This window comes from Acipenser ruthenus, chromosome 18 (genome assembly GCF_902713425.1).
Source record: "Acipenser ruthenus chromosome 18, fAciRut3.2 maternal haplotype, whole genome shotgun sequence".
In the NCBI taxonomy this organism is placed as follows: domain Eukaryota; kingdom Metazoa; phylum Chordata; class Actinopteri; order Acipenseriformes; family Acipenseridae; genus Acipenser; species Acipenser ruthenus.
The window spans coordinates 18,356,462-18,372,579 of NC_081206.1; the positions used below are offsets into that span (position 1 = coordinate 18,356,462).

General features: G+C 38.0%; 1 protein-coding gene across 1 annotated transcript in view; it reads left to right on the plus strand.

Annotated features, from left to right (window-relative positions):
* LOC117422162 (eIF-2-alpha kinase GCN2) overlaps nt 1-16,118 on the plus strand; it is a 36,222-nt gene that overhangs the window by 11,225 nt on the left and 8,879 nt on the right. The window contains 22 exon segments of the mRNA XM_058992174.1: nt 3-267; nt 697-812; nt 1,102-1,256; nt 2,240-2,643; nt 2,763-2,835; nt 3,394-3,495; nt 4,747-4,869; nt 5,331-5,435; nt 5,948-6,005; nt 6,920-6,999; nt 8,144-8,266; nt 8,747-8,786; nt 9,345-9,586; nt 10,241-10,316; nt 11,815-11,936; nt 12,063-12,112; nt 12,359-12,527; nt 12,755-12,871; nt 13,395-13,460; nt 14,325-14,495; nt 15,059-15,193; nt 15,282-15,389. Coding sequence (XP_058848157.1) covers nt 3-267; nt 697-812; nt 1,102-1,256; nt 2,240-2,643; nt 2,763-2,835; nt 3,394-3,495; nt 4,747-4,869; nt 5,331-5,435; nt 5,948-6,005; nt 6,920-6,999; nt 8,144-8,266; nt 8,747-8,786; nt 9,345-9,586; nt 10,241-10,316; nt 11,815-11,936; nt 12,063-12,112; nt 12,359-12,527; nt 12,755-12,871; nt 13,395-13,460; nt 14,325-14,495; nt 15,059-15,193; nt 15,282-15,389 — 2,900 coding nt within the window.

The window sequence follows — 16,118 nt, forward strand, 5'->3', positions numbered from 1 at the left end:
CTGTGTTTTAGTGGACAGTGAGGGCAATGTGAAGCTGACAGACTACAGTATTTCCAAACGCCTGGCTGAGATTTGTAAGGAGGACATTTTTGAGCAAACGAGGGTGCGCTTTTGTGAAGATGCTCTACCAAGAAAGACTGGGAAGAAGGGAGATGTGTGGAATCTGGGGCTCTTGTTGCTTGCACTTAGCCTGGGCAAAGAAGTGAAGCAGTATCCACTAACTGTTCCCTCTAGCTTGCCAAGTGACTTCCAGGATTTCCTGCACAAGTGAGTACTTTTTTTTTTGTTTCTATACACTACTTTAAACCTTATGGATTAGTTCAGTGTGTTCAACAAGAAGTACCATTGCAGAGTGCAACTTCATATTTTCAGTGCTTCACTTTGACATATGAATGTAATTTATGATGTCACAGAAACCATGGAAGAAATTATTTTCCTGTAGCTCACTGAAGCTATGTATATAATTTTTAAAAACATTTTTTACTTTCAGCTAAAATTGGGATGGGTTTCAATCAGGCAGTTATTTTCCAGGTTACGGTCCATGCAAGAAAAATAGTTTGAATAAAATAAAATGCTTTTGGTGTTACTCCCACTATAAAAAAAAATGTGTTTGAGGACTTGCTGTGTTGGGGGCATGTTGTCGGCCCTTAGTGAAAGCTTGCAAATAGTCATTCAATCTGTTGTGTTTTATTGCAGGTGTGTTTGCGTAGATGACACAGAGCGATGGAACACTCAACAGCTACTGGAACATGCATTTGTAAATCCTCCGCTAGTGAAAACACCATCACAGCTCAAAGAAGACAGCCCGGAAGGCAAGTCATATTAACTTTCCATTTTCTGCTTTTGACATGCTGCTACAACAAGAAGGATTGGTCACTGTATAATAGTCTTCTAGGGTATGGGAGAAGTTTTCAGCAGAAAGGTTCGAATCAGTCTTGAAATGCAGAACATGTCCTGGGAACAACTGGTGCCAATTACATTAGGGCCAAAGAAATGCTGAAAAAACCTGACTCAGTTTCCACTATCTGGGCTTTTATTAAGCAAATGTATTAAAACAGTAATCGATCAATTTTCTTTTGTGGATTTGCTTTCATTTTACAGAGACAGGAATAGACTTTGTTTCAACAATGACACCCAGCAATTATATCCTAAATGCTCCTTTTGGTCCAGAAATACATAAGCAGTTTTCGCGGTATTACACTGAGTTTGAGGAACTGAAGCTTCTTGGGAAAGGGGCATTTGGAGCAGTTATTAAGGTATGTATATCTTTTTACAATTGGTTTTAATATATATATATATTTATAGTGTAACAGAGCGGGGAGGGGGTTAATCCTCCCTGCATGGAAAACGTGCGAATGCACAGTAGTTTAATTTAATTGTTTTTGTTTATTGATTAATTATTTCTGTTAATTGTTTTATTGTTAATTATCACCTGCACCTGGCTATGATTGTAAATTAGAGCCAGGTGCAGGGTTTATACGGAGAGCAGTCAGTCTGCTTATGGCTGCTGAGTAGAAGGAAGCAGAAGGCTGTGTGTGCTGTTTCCGAGCAGTCTCCTTTGTAAGTACTGTGTGTACGGTTGTGTGTTTATGTCTACCGGTAAACAGCTTAGCTGTCCGGTTTGGTAGTTAGGGTGAGCCTGCCTGTTTAGTTAGTGCTCTAAAAGGAGCTAGGTGTTTGTTTTATTTATTTTGTGTTTTGTTTATTTTGTTTATTAAAAATATAGCGCGTCAGCGCGCAAAAAATCCATTCCTGCGTCCTAGGTCTGATTTTAAAGGGGCAAAGAACCGTGAATGGTGCCGGCCGGTTCACAATATATATATATATATATGTGCAAAACTCTCTCGCTCTCCATCTGACCTCTATAACAGCAAAAAAAGGTAAATTATTATAGGATAATAATTAGTAACAACACAGGAAGCAGAGAGTTTTGTAACTTCCATTTGGGGCCACATACTCAGTGGTGTGCCACAGGGTTTGGTGCTGGAACTGCCTCGCTTTCTTATATACATAAACAACCTTGACCCAGGGATAGTCCATAAAATTTGCATACGAAGCAGGTGGAAGTGGCTGACATGTCTCAGGAAATCCGGAGGGATTAAAATGGAGATGAGCAGAAAACTGTCATACAAACCTTAATGGGCATATATATATATATATATATATACACCATCTGGGATACCATTCCCCTTACGTTCTACCCCTAGGGATGAACTTGTTTTTTGTGTTTACTCTGCAGGTCCAGAACAAACTGGATGGCTGTTCCTACGCTGTGAAACGAATTCAAGTGAATCCAGCAAGCAAGCAGTTCCGCAGAATAAAGGGAGAAGTCACTTTACTTTCTCGACTCAATCATGAAAACATTGTGCGTTACTACAACGCATGGATTGAAAAACAACAGATGCCCTCTAGTGGTGTCCTAAGCAATGAAAGCTCAGAAGAGAAGACTTCCAATGCCAGTCCTCTCCAGGATAAGGTAAACGAGCTGGGGTTGATGGACAATGTGGAAGACAATGCCCCTCCTCCTGCTTTGGCGAGCTCCGTGGAGTGTAGTACCACTGTTGAGAAGTCCTCGAGAGCCAAACGTGGTGGAGAAGATCAGGAGTCCAGTGATGATGAAGATGTGTTCTGCGCCTCTTTCCGGTAAGTTCTCCTTTGCAAAATTGTTATGGATGAAAATCACGTCAATCGCACACGAGTTTTCTCTGTTAATGAGTCTGGATAGGGTAAATTGGGCACTAACATGGATGAATATGTTACAGCGCCTATAACAGTGACTGCGACAGTGACATCATATTTGCAAATGGGGATGGCAGCAGAGACGGTCACTCACAGGTAGGTTCTGGAACATTCATTTTGCTTAGCTTTCTGGGTAATATGGTGCTGACAGTGGGTCCCATGAACATTTCCCCAGTACCCTGACAGGCTTGCACCGTCAGTACCATGTTAACTTTATTATTATTATTATTATTTATATAAACATGGATCAACTGCATTTTATGAAAAATCCCCTGAAGAACCATCAATCGTACAATTCAACGCCTTGTGCACCTTTGCAGGCAATCTCAGGTAGGGAACAAATGATTGGATTGGCTTAGATACTGCCGTCCATTAGCCTTAACAGGACAGTATTCCAGGGTCTGTTAAGACAGGCTTCTAGCCACGTAATTCCAGTGCTTGTGCAGGACTTCGAGATGCAGATAGAACTATGGACAGTGTTGCCAGCAAAGAGCCCTTCATCCACTCTGACAATTATCACAAAATAGAGGGGAAACGTAGTGCTAGAATGTTTTAATCTTATAGATTAGTACACATCTTAAAACCAGTAACTTTTTGTTTGTTTTTTTCAGTGTATCATGGTGACAGTCAGATCTTTTTTTCACTCTTGTCCAGGAGGAAGAAAGTAAGAGGAATGCTGCTGGCCCTTTGTCTGCTCCAGAGAGCAGTGAGGAGGAGAGACCAGTCCTGTTGACAGTCCACTATCTGTACATTCAGGTCAGGCACATTTCTTCACTTCATCTCTAAAGTGTGTCAATGTTAGCTGTGTTTTGTGAGATTCTACAGCTATGGCCAAAAGTTTTGCATCACCTAGAATTTCAGGACTGAGACACAATTAAAAAAAATAAATAATAAATAATAAAATAAAAAAACTATATGAACAATTTTTTTTTTTTTTTTAACATAATGTAGTCAAAGAAACTACGAAATGATATCGCAAGTGTCTACCGGAAGCCATAATAGTAGTACAGTATTTCATGTTAGATTTTGAAATGTCCATTTTTTTTGTTATTTACTAATGGAAAACTACAAAACAGCATGAAATTCAACATGTATTCAAACAATGTGGTAACACAGCATTATTCAACAAGTTTCCTTTATTGATCACATTTATATATATTTTATAGTCACATTTTTACAGCTGAAGCATTATCATTGGAGACAATAATGAGGCCACGAGTTATTAGCAGAAGTTCAGCAATGATATGTTATCAATTTCTGGTAGAAACATCGGAAACCTCGCTGTTTATGCAGGATCTTGAATGCTTCTCAAATGGCTGCTCTTTTATAAAGTATCCTTGAGTGCAAAGCTAAACCTTGTTTTGCTTAACATATCTCTTTAAGTTCCACAGTGGTCCATTCTTTATTGCACAAGGTCAAGTAAAGTCAGGTCTCCACAACCCTCAAAATTCCTTATTTTAAAAGGAGTAAAACATCCTCTCTTGAGAGCATTGTTTGCACATCTACACCCTGTACGTTACAGCTTTCTAAATGTTATTTGCTTAAAAAATCACAACTCTCCGTTTCCATCTATTTTTAAGCTGATTGACTAAATAAAAGTTTGTTTTGTATAGACACTTGGAGATAGGCTTTGTAATTTCACCAATAATGCAACATTTTACTTTTCAGAAATCGAACCTTATGAGTAATGTGTAAATACATATATTTTTTACTGGTAGTATCCTGCTTTTGTAAAGCTGTATTGAATAATGGTCCAGTGCATCCTGGTACAGGTGCATTAAGAAAAGCATTACCGTCGTTCTGTTTCTTTTGCAGTATTTTACACTACAGCTTTGGCATGACTGTTTTTGGAACCCAATGTGATAGAAATAAACAGATTAGTGAAATCAAAATACGTGACGGGATGTCTACAGTGAACAACTCGGCAAGTCGCAACATTTTTTTAACTTTTTTTTTTTTTTTTTTTTTTTTATTTTTTATATAAAGTGTTTATTTTCTCTTTTAAAGATGGAATACTGTGAAAGAAGCACTTTAAGAGATACCATCGACCGAGGGTTATATCAGGACAATAGCCGTCTTTGGAGACTTTTCAGAGAAATCCTTGATGGGCTGGCATACATCCATGAACAGGTCGGTGTCCACTAAATGCATTCTACATGTGAGCAAACTGATAATGCTGTTTACCTCCCCATCCTAAAAAAAGATTATAGCTTCGGTTGAAGACGCATGTCAACGTGATGCATTGCAATCTTTGCTTCTGGGGCCAGGAGGGTATATGCAGGTGCACAGAGCCTTTCAATTCTTTTTTTGGATGTCCACATTTTGTAGTGCGGCAACCATCAACTTCAACTGCTTGGATGCACTCTACATACATGTAATACTGTAGCCCTGGGATCCTTGCTTTTACACAGGAATCAATATTGATTAGCGCCGGGATAAAAACACAGTGAGAAAGTGGCAGTTTGCTTATTGTGTTCTACCCTAAACTAAAATGTGAAATCATTATTATGAGGAGTGTATTTCTTGCATTAAGCACTGCAACGGTTATAGGGGAAAGCACCTGTTTTATAATGTTCATCCTTTTTAAATAGGGAATGATTCACAGAGACCTGAAGCCTGTTAATATCTTTCTTGATTCCAATGACCATGTGAAAATAGGAGACTTTGGATTGGCTACAGATCATCCAGCTAATGTGGTTGGTCACTTTTCTACTTATTTTATTTTAATGATAACCAATAAGAACATGCAATATTCCTTCTTTACCCATGTTTCAGATGAGTGATAATTAATCAAGCTGAGATATATAATGCTATATATGTTTATTTAAAATGGTTGATTTGGAAAATACACCAAACATTAAAAAGTAAGGTTTTACATGGATATCGGTGTAGTTTCACCAGTGAAGGTACTACCAGAGGTGGATGGACAGCAGTGACTGAGTCCCAGTGCTACCCTCTTCCATACCCCAGTCACTAGGCAATGCTCTATGGCAGCCACAGTTTCCTGCCACTCTTCTTCTATCTTAGTTTAGACTTGCTGTACTACCAACACATTCTAAAGTATAAAGAACCGTATCTCTAGCCCTTGGTAGGTAATCTCAGTTGTACAGTGTATTCTCATGTTCATATTTCTTTGTCTATGACCATTCCAGGCAGACAGTGTTTTTTACATTTCTCAGTGTTATTCTTTTTGTATTTCCTTCCACAGGCTGCAGACAAGTGTGAAGTAGAAGACAATGTCCATGTTATCAAACAAGATGCAACAGGTGATATAACTCAAAGGGATTGACTCGTTGCTGGGAGTTTAACCTCGCCCCTGTCGTAAAAATGTTTTGGGGTCCTTAATAATTTTGTAAGAACTGAGCAACAGCAAGGAAGATAGTGTGATGAATCTGCTGTGGGCTTTATTCCAATCTGCGGGGCTTTATTATTTGTTTATTTATTATTTGTTTATTTAGCAGACGCCTTTATCCAAGGTGACTTACAGAGACTAGGGTGTGTGAACTATGCATCCGCTGCAGAGTCACTTACAACTACGTCTCACCCGAAAGACGGAGCACAAGGAGGTTAAGTGACTTGCTCAGGGTCACACAATGAGTCAGTGGCTGAGGTGGGATTTGAACCAGTAACCTCCTGGGTACAAGCCCTTTTCTTTAACCACTGGACCACACAGCCTCCTTATTTGAATTGTACAGGGCTGATATGAAGTCCCTGGATTTTGAAAACATAAATTTACAACAGCACATAATAATCCTGATACTGAACTTTATAGATGATAAGAATGTCTCAGAATCCATTAGTTGTCAAAACATAGTGGCTCCAGTGCAGCCAAACACCTAGAAGTAAGCTGTCCTTGGTAGTTAAATATAGATTAGTTTAGAAAACATATTTTTGTTAGTGTTCTAAAATCTTTCTCAGCATAACCACACCCATACTGTATATGAGGCCGAGATATCTGGAGTTACACAGACATAATCGCTGTTTTAGGAAACCATAGAGACAACTTCAGAAATACTGTCATAGTTGAAACATTTACTTTTACCAAGAGAACAACTATCTGATCCTAAGATGAATAAATACATATATGTTTGTTTTAGCATATGGAAGCTGATTCTCAAAAATAACTAAATACATATTTTAATAATGGTAATTAAAACATGACTTTATTTAATCCGTATAGACAATATGACTGGAATGGTTGGCACAGCCTTATATGTGAGCCCAGAAGTTGAAGGCAGTACCAGAGCTGCATACAATCGGGTAAAGAATTAAACAAAATAGACTGGCTTTGGTTCCCAAAGCAAAGTTTAATATAGCTTTGTAAGGTAGTAATACCAAACATTATGTTGCCTTATCCCTTTGCGGTCCATTGTCGGACCTGATCCGACATTGCAATTATTCCTATCCGGTCCATTGTCGGACCCTGTCCGACATCATCAAAAAAACGCAAAAAACGGGAAAAGCAGAGAAAACCATTCAGTGGCCGAGTGGGAGCGACAGGAGCCGAGGCAAGCCGATTTAAAAAAAAAAAAAAAAGGCGGCGTATCTCATGATTAGTCATACTTGCCCCTGGCATTACATAGGGGCGGTCATATGGAAACAAGCTGGCTGCTACTGAGTCAGCGCACAGAGACTATCACGGACATTTGCAGAGCTTTTTGAGATGTTATAGTAATAAAATAATGACTTGGATTGCATTATTGAGGAGTTTGGTGATAAAACGAGTGATCAGGAGATGATTGATCGGTATGTACGACTATTATTATTATTATTATTATTTATTTCTTAGCATATGTGAAAGCGATAGCGAGCGAAAGGGTGGAGCATGGCTGGAGATGCCTAGTGAGTGCTTTGTTGATTTGCAGGGCCTTTTAAACCCGTTTGACTGGGGGAAAAAAAATACTTTTAAACAGCGTGTCTAAAATTAACTGCGCGTGTGAAAATAAATTGGACCTGACGCACCTGACGCGCACTTAATAAATGGACTGCAAAGGGTTATTATTATGAAGATGTTAGTATAGTACATTATAATACAATTGTGTGCTTAGAAAACACTGGAGAGTCATGCCTGTGGTCAGAGGGTGACTTTCCCTTCATTTTATTTTGCTTGCAAAATGTGGCCTTGAACTTGACCTCTGACCCAATATGGCCGTCATGTGAGCTGCTATGTGACTTTTCCATTTCTAGATGATAGGCACCACTTATCAGCTATGGTAAGTCCCACCCTTTTTCATTTGTCCACCATTTTCATCCACTAGTGAATTCAAGGGTAATGCAACAGCGGTGAGAGACATGGGGGCATGCCTTCTGTTTATATTAAAAGGTGGTTCGCACTGTGTATTACTGTAGTCAGTTGTACAGCACAGATATACACAACCACTTCCCTTTTGTCTTTTTAATTTAGAAAGTCGACCTGTTTAGCCTGGGAATTATCTTCTTTGAGATGTCTTACCGTCCAATGACTACTGCCTCAGAAAGGATCTCTGTGCTCAGTCAGCTGCGCCTGGTAAGCAGAGCATGTATCCCTGTCGTCGAAACTAGAAGAGCAGAAAAATATTGATTCTCCAGCACAGTTGCTGATGTTGTGGAGGTTGGGTGATTCACATAGTATGAGGAGTGTTGCCCATTAAATACATTTCTGTGAGATTGGGAGAATGATAACGGTTACATACAGTACATACAAATAAAGACACCTACTGGGTGTACTGGAACTAAACTTTGTTTCTCTGTTGCTTTTAAATGGCTTCGCAGTTAACTCCCGGTGCACAAAATATAAACACAAAAACAATATTTATGTTTGCAAATGAAGTCTATGAAGTTCAACCCGTGAATTGAATTAATTGTGTTTATTTTTATTATAAAAGAAGAATGCTTTGCTTTTACCTCACACAGTGTAAAATATAAATTTGTCAGTTGTGATTGATCGTTTGCTTTTCTATAACCAAAAAAAAAAAAACCCTTTCATTATTTATAATTCATTCCTCTTTATTTCCACAGCCAACGATAGTTTCCTGAAGATTTTGATTATGACAAAACTGAGACAGGTAATTTGTTTAGGATTCGGTATCATATATTTGTGTATTCTTCTAATTGAAGGCAATTGAATGTATTCATTTTTTTTCAGTTCTTTATGAACACAGGTGGCCCATCAGTGCTCATCAGGTCTAGAGCAGTGGCTGATTGCTCACTTGTTGGAATGTTTGCTGCAGTTGTTTAAACTGTACAGAATGCTGCTTTGTAATTAGAGATGGATGGGAAAAAAAGGCATGGATAGAACCAATTTCACAAGAGACGGACAGCAATAGCGTCATGAAGAACAGCAGTTCTTCATGACACTATAGTAGCTAAGAGAAAGCACTGGATTCAGAGCTCAAACTACAGGTCAAGCAGCTACCTTTGCTGATTTTTATTTTGGCATGACAATAAAATAAAGAAATTCAACCATAATCGGAGAGTTTGACGCAGCAAAATGCTCAGGAAGAACAATACAGACAATCAACAAAAACCCTAATCTGAATAACAGCACGTTTGCAGAGCGGAATTTTAGCAGTATAAAATATAACATGGTGATCGCTCCTCTATTGCACTTCATTTGTTTTTCTCGTCCCAGAGACGGGTCATTACTTGGCTTTTGGAACACGATCCAGCCCTGAGGCCGACAGCCGCAGAGCTGTTGAAAAGCGAGCACCTGCCTCCCTCCCAGGTGGAGGAATCTGAGCTGCATGAGGTGTTGCACCACACGCTGGCTAACCTGAATGGAAAAGCCTACCGCAACATGCTCAATCTGCTCTTCTCACAAAATATCTCACCAGTGATGGACTACACGTATGACATTGACCTCTGCAAGGTTTCTCTTTTTATTTTCATGATGAAGGTGTAAAATGCCAGGATCCTTGGTAACTGGAAGGGCATGCAAGTCAAGGGGCAATCCAGGAGCAAAGTGCTTTACCGTCTTGCACTTCCATTACCTGTGAAAGCCCCACATGTGCTGAATTGAAAAGAAACGCATGTTAAAGCAGGAACACTCCATCAGAATGACTGTTTATTTAGTTTCTAATATGATGCAGGCCACATATTCAGAATTCATTCAATTGGAACACCATAGGAAGAACTTCTATTCCATTGGAGTCATTATTATTCTTTTTCTGACCATTATTTTAAAGTGTAATTGTTATGGCAAACATGTATTTAAAAGATATGTATATATTGTACCATACTAGGACCAGAGAACACAGTTGGAAATGAAGTGGAGATGCTTAGGACAGGGAATGAGAGACTTCGTCACACAGACAGTGTTGAGGGTATATAATTGGCTATCTAGGCAAAGTATTATGCTGAGGGCCGAGTGAGTGTGGCCAACAGTTAATAAATAAGGTTATTGCATACCTTTTTATGCTTAAATGGGTATGTTTCATCCACTGCCTGTACAATATGTGGTTGTAGTCTCAGTGATGGTGAAAGTATTACATATTGATGTTTTCTTGTTGTTTTTTTTTATTAGGGAAGTTATTCATCCCATGGTGCCAAACTACAGCAATATGTATATGAAACAGTAACCAGGGTCTTTAAAATGCATGGTAAGTACTGAAGGGGATTTCATTGAACAGGAGAACTGCTTTTCTATGTGTGAAACTTGGTTAGGACATTCCTAAGATCAAATAACAGAGAGGATCAGAAACTGGAGATAATAGAGATTTCTGTCTGTCTTTATGTACAAACAAACGCCATACTAGCAGTACATGTAGAATAGCTTATCCAGTTGTAAAACAACAACAAAAACTTGGTTATGACATACTAGTTAACAAAATAGTTCCACAAAATAGTTTTGCAAACTTGTATTACACCAGGTTAAAAAAATCTCATATCATGCCTTTACATTGTCCTGCACATCATGGGTCATTTCACTCTGTCCATAACCAGTCAGCTGCTTCCCTTGTTGGCTGACATGCTTTCAGCCAGTAATATGCTTTGACCCAGAAGACAGTCCTGGGCTGAACTGACCAAAGAGTAAAGCAGTAACAGACTTCCTCGAAAGGCAAGGCAAACAAACTGAGTATTTGTTTTATCCTAGTGTAGTACCAGTACATTAATACAAGTGCAAAATGGGTTCGATGTATGGAATTCTTTTGTTGGTGTATATACAGTACATTATATCTTGAGAATCAGCAATTGTGAGGAAACTTGGTTAGAACATTCTTTAGTACAGGTACTTGTATTCTTTAGTACAGGTTGTTCTATTCAGATTTCAGTGTCTGAAGACATTGTAATGGCTCATTTATTTTAGTAACACGTTTCAAAGGTAGTTTGTTGAATACGAGGGACAGCTATGGCCAACAGTTTTGCATCACCTAGAATTTTAGGATTGAGACAAAATTAAAATAAATAAATAAATATCTTAATTTATGTATTTTATTTAACGTCATGTAATCAAATAAACTACAGAATGATATCGCAAAAGTATTCTGGAAGCCATAATAGTAGTACAGTATTTCATGTTAGATGTTTTTCAGTTAAATATATGGAAAACTACAAAGCGGTATGTAATTCAGTATGTTAACGTAACATTATTCAGCAGATTTCATTCGACTTCTTTATGAAGCAAAATGTGTTCATTCTATAGGGTGATGCAGAACTTTTGGCCTTCGCTGTACATATTTTAATAAGACAAATGTATTATGGGGTACCATTCCAAACTTTGTTCATAAAAGAATGTGTTACTATTTTGTTTTCCACAGTAGAAAGGATTTTCATTTCTGTTTGATAACAGGTTGTAAACCTACCTAACCTGGACATGTTGCCAAGTTTTCATAGTTTCCACAGTTTAGTGAGGGAATGCTCTGAAGCTTACAATGAGCAGAGACTGAAAGCTTTAACCCCTTAAGGTACACAAGGAATTGAGCGTGACAATTTGGATGACCAGAGCCAACCTTTCAGTATATTTTAAACCCTGTTTCGTGCACCTCATTGCAAAAATAAGAAAGTTAGCATAATTTGTATTTGTGGGACACCTGACCATTGTACCTTAAAAGGTTAAAACTGGAATCATATTCAAAGGGACTTTGCTTTATCTTTCAGGAGCGGTAAAATTGCAAACCCCTCTTTTTATGCCAAAGAATAAGAAATTGTATGAGGGCATTGAGGTTGCATGTTTCATGGACCACAGGGGGATGCTTGTGATGGTGCCATATGATCTCAGGGTAAGTCCTTTTTATATTGAAATACCAACGGTTCATTACACTCAATTCCATTTTGTGAGACTGTAATGTAGCTCAGAACTGTTCCATCCCCGCATTTGTGCTAAGCATTTTTTTTTTATTTTTCAGATTATGTTTGCAAGATTTGTTGCAAAAAACAACATTACAAACTTGAAAAGGTAAGGAAGGACACTCTGTAACTGATGTATACATTTATAGTAATGTTGTGCAAGTGGTAGCCAACTCATTCAAAAATGATTTGTTCTCCAATGTAAGATACTACATTCTGTCTGTTGTAGTCAACACCAACAGTTTTGAGCTATCGTCCAATTGTCTATCACATTTAGTGTTCTTGGGCTCTCATTTTTAACTCTAACCCTTTTTTTTTTTGAGGTACTGCAGTTAATACTGTTTTCTTTCTCTAGATACAGTATTGAGAGAGTGTTCCGTCCCCGGAAGTTAGATCGCTCTCATCCCAGAGAGCTATTGGAATGTGCCTTCGATATCGTCACATCAACAACAAACAGCCTTTTACCAGAGGCAGAGACGATATACACTATATCTGAAATCATTTACGAATTTCCAGTACTTCAGGTATTTACCTCTTTGCAGAATCTACCCATTTTTTTGGTGCTTAAATGATGTTGCCTGCAAGTCTTCTATTTTAAACTGTGTTGTAAATGTCATTTTTAAAGTTAGTGGTGTACACATTTCAATTGTATTTAGTTCATGTAAGACATACAACCATACAATTGTTAGTAATTCTTTGTTTTGTGTCCTGAGATCTGATAAAGATGTAATACTGGCTGTTACTTTTATAGGAAAGAAACTACAGCATTTACCTAAACCACACCTGCCTCCTTAAAGCGATATTGCTACACTGTGGAATACCTGAGGATAAACTAAGTCAATCTTCCACTATTCTATATGAAGCAATGGTAAGGAGCTGTATCAATTAAGACAAGGATTTTGCTATCTTGTAAGAACAGTTTAAAGACAAATGAGAACATTTCTTTGAAGAGTGCACATTTTTCATAAGTTTCTTAAGAATTTGTTGTGCATGAAAGTTCTTAACCTTTTTTTTTCTGGATTTAAGATTTTTCTTAAGAACGTTTCAAGAATACGACCCTGTTTTTTTTTTTTTTTTTTTTATACCAACATTTGTTAAATATATAAATAACTATTAAAGGTTTGTATTCTGCGGTTTTAGCTTAGAAGCTCAATTAGAACAAATGCTTTACCAAAAAGAGGTGACTTTTTTCAGGTGAAATGGGTCATTTGCAATTTGGTTTTATCCCATGGACCACATGAAAAAAAAAATCTCCCAAAACTGAGATGGTGACTCACTTCTGCCCTGTGGATGTTTTAGCTTTGTTCACAAAGTCTCATTACTAGACCGCTTACTAAGCCTCTCAATGAAACATTATTTTGCATTCTGAAATGCACCTCTTTCTGTTGCAGAGTGAAAAGCTGACAAGACAGGTGCTTGAAGCCAAATTTTGCAATCTTTCACTGTCAACAAAAAGTGTGAGTATTTCTGTAACCTATATTTTCTAGGACCACTGAAGACTCTGACTTTTCGAACATGCACACACTGTTCACTGTTGATGCCTCTGCATTAAGGGGGTATTTGATCTGTACCTGTGGATTACCCCCAATTTACTACCCCGAATGTGATCAATCAGTTTGCTGTCGTGCCGCTTGTTATTTAGCATGAATGAACTCAACCAGAATCAATTTTCTGTTAGTTTTTTATGAGAAAAATGGACATCCACAGAAATAATGTACTTTTGATGTAAAATACTTTTTTTCTGTAATTAAATACACACCACCCTAACTAAAGGGACTAGATTTGTTTGACATGCCATATATCCATTAGTGCAGAAACAGTAGTACATTCTGAATAAGAACGTGAGAACAAACAATATTCTTCATATTGCATCCTACCATGTTTTTTGTCACAAGCGGTTATGTTGGGGAAAGGTATTATATGTATATGTGTGTAAGAGAATCTGGTTAAAGGAAAGTTAATTGCTGCAGATCAGGTGGATGGGGAATGAAAGATGGGAGGGAATCTCATTACCTAAAAAGCAATGTCATAAATAATATAGCTGCTGAAAAGGCTGATGCCTTTGCTAGATATGCACTAAGCCTCTGTAAGGACAGCCTTTTCTGCAATACTATATTGCAACCGACAGTGAAGTGGAAAGGAAGCCTGGAGGACGGATTTCATTTGCTGGTTTCATTTTGTGGTTTTGCTAATCCGTTGTTATTGGATTAAGCCTAGCGGTTAATGAACCATCCCTTTTAAAACCAGGGACCCAAGGCTTTGTAAAAATCTGATTCTTTATTTCCGTGTAACATTCTGTTTTTTTATTTTATGGATTTCAGCTGCAAACACTCTATAAGTATATAGATCAGAAAGGGGACCTGCCGGAACTGAGCCCATTAATAAACACCCTGACCAAGCAGAAAACAGCCGTCGCTCAGCTGGCAAAACAGGGCATGAAGGACCTGGAGGAGGTCACTGGGCTCTTAAAGAAACTAGGTGTGAAACTGCAGGTTAGTCTCCGTCATTCTCTGTCGCAACACAACACAGTACAGTGCATCTGAAGTCAGCTTTACGTTATTGGTTTCTTTTTTTAGTTTTATAAATGTTTTCAGAAAAGGGAATAATTTGGAATTGGGGAAACTTTTTTCAGTATTTATCTTTTTTTATAGCTTTTTGCTGATACATCCCAGGGATTCAATGAATGGGTTGTGAAGATGGGAACTAAATATATTTAGCCTAGAACAAAAAAAAAAGATGAGGAGAAACTTGTTAACCTTAGCCAATAATTTAAGCACAGAGGCCACAGTTGGAAATTCAATTGAGACTTCTTTAAGACAGAGGGTACAGTGTTGAGGGTATGGAAAGAGTTTCCAGGCCACCTTGTTGATGCAGGATTATTGGGATCTAATCTTTGGGAATAATTGGCTACAAGAAACCGGATGAGCATTGATGGGGGATGGACGGCCTCCTTTCGTTCGTAAATGTTCTTATGTTCCCTAACATCAAACGTATGACAAATAAATTACTTGAAGGTTACGGTTTCTAAATGTATTTCTTTGCTTCTGTACTGCAGGTGGTCATCAATCTCGGTCTGTTCTATAAAGTTCAGCACCACAGCGGGATCATTTTTCAGTTTGTAGCGTTTGTCAAGCGAAGGCACAGGACAGTACCAGATATTGTGGCAGCTGGTGGAAGATATGATCACCTGGTAAACATCTACTGGCTTGTTCATTCATATTCAGAATTGAGAATTCAAGATGCAGTACTGAGCTGTGTTTATGTTCTTGTTTTTATAGATCCCACAGTTCAGAGGACCCGAGTTATCAGGACCAATCCCTTCTGCTGTAGGAGCCAGTTTAGCTCTGGAAAAAATCTGTGCTGCTCTTGCTAGCATGGAAGAACCTGTAAGAGGACATCTATTTACTATCGCAAAAGTCTACCGGAAGCCATAGTAGTAGTACAGTATTTCATGTTAGATTTCGAAATGTCATATCTTTTCAGTTTTTTGTTAAGTATATGGAAAAACTACTAAGCGGTATGTAATTCAATATGTTAATGTAACATTATTCAGCAGGTTTCATTTGACTTTATGAAGCAGAATTAATTAATTCTATAGGGTAATGCAAAGCTTTTGGTCATCGCTGTATTTTGTTACTTTTTATTAGTGTGAGCAACTATATCAGTAGCCTCGATTCAGTCTTTGGTTTTAGCTCAGGATGCATTAAAACAAAAATAAGCAAATTGTGTATATTGGAGGAGTCTACACCTACTGTACTTGTGGCACACCTCCAATTTTACATGTATCTAGAGAACAACTTATACAGTTGTGATGAGACTTGGTTAGGGAAATCTTTACCACAGATTATAAAGTATCATAATGTGGCATTATATGGTGGGTCCTGTCCATCCAAGTGTTGCTTTGTCACATTTGGTGGATGTAGGTCACGGTGCTCTACTTCATGATACAAACCCAGCTCTAATGTTGTATTTATAGCCGTGGCAGGGGGTGTATGTAACAGATATACTTATTTATCATTATTAAAGTGTTACAGAACACCCTGCAAAATTCACAAGAAACTCATTGCGTTGCGCTTGCTATGTCCCTTGTGTTCCAACGCTGTGATTTTATATAT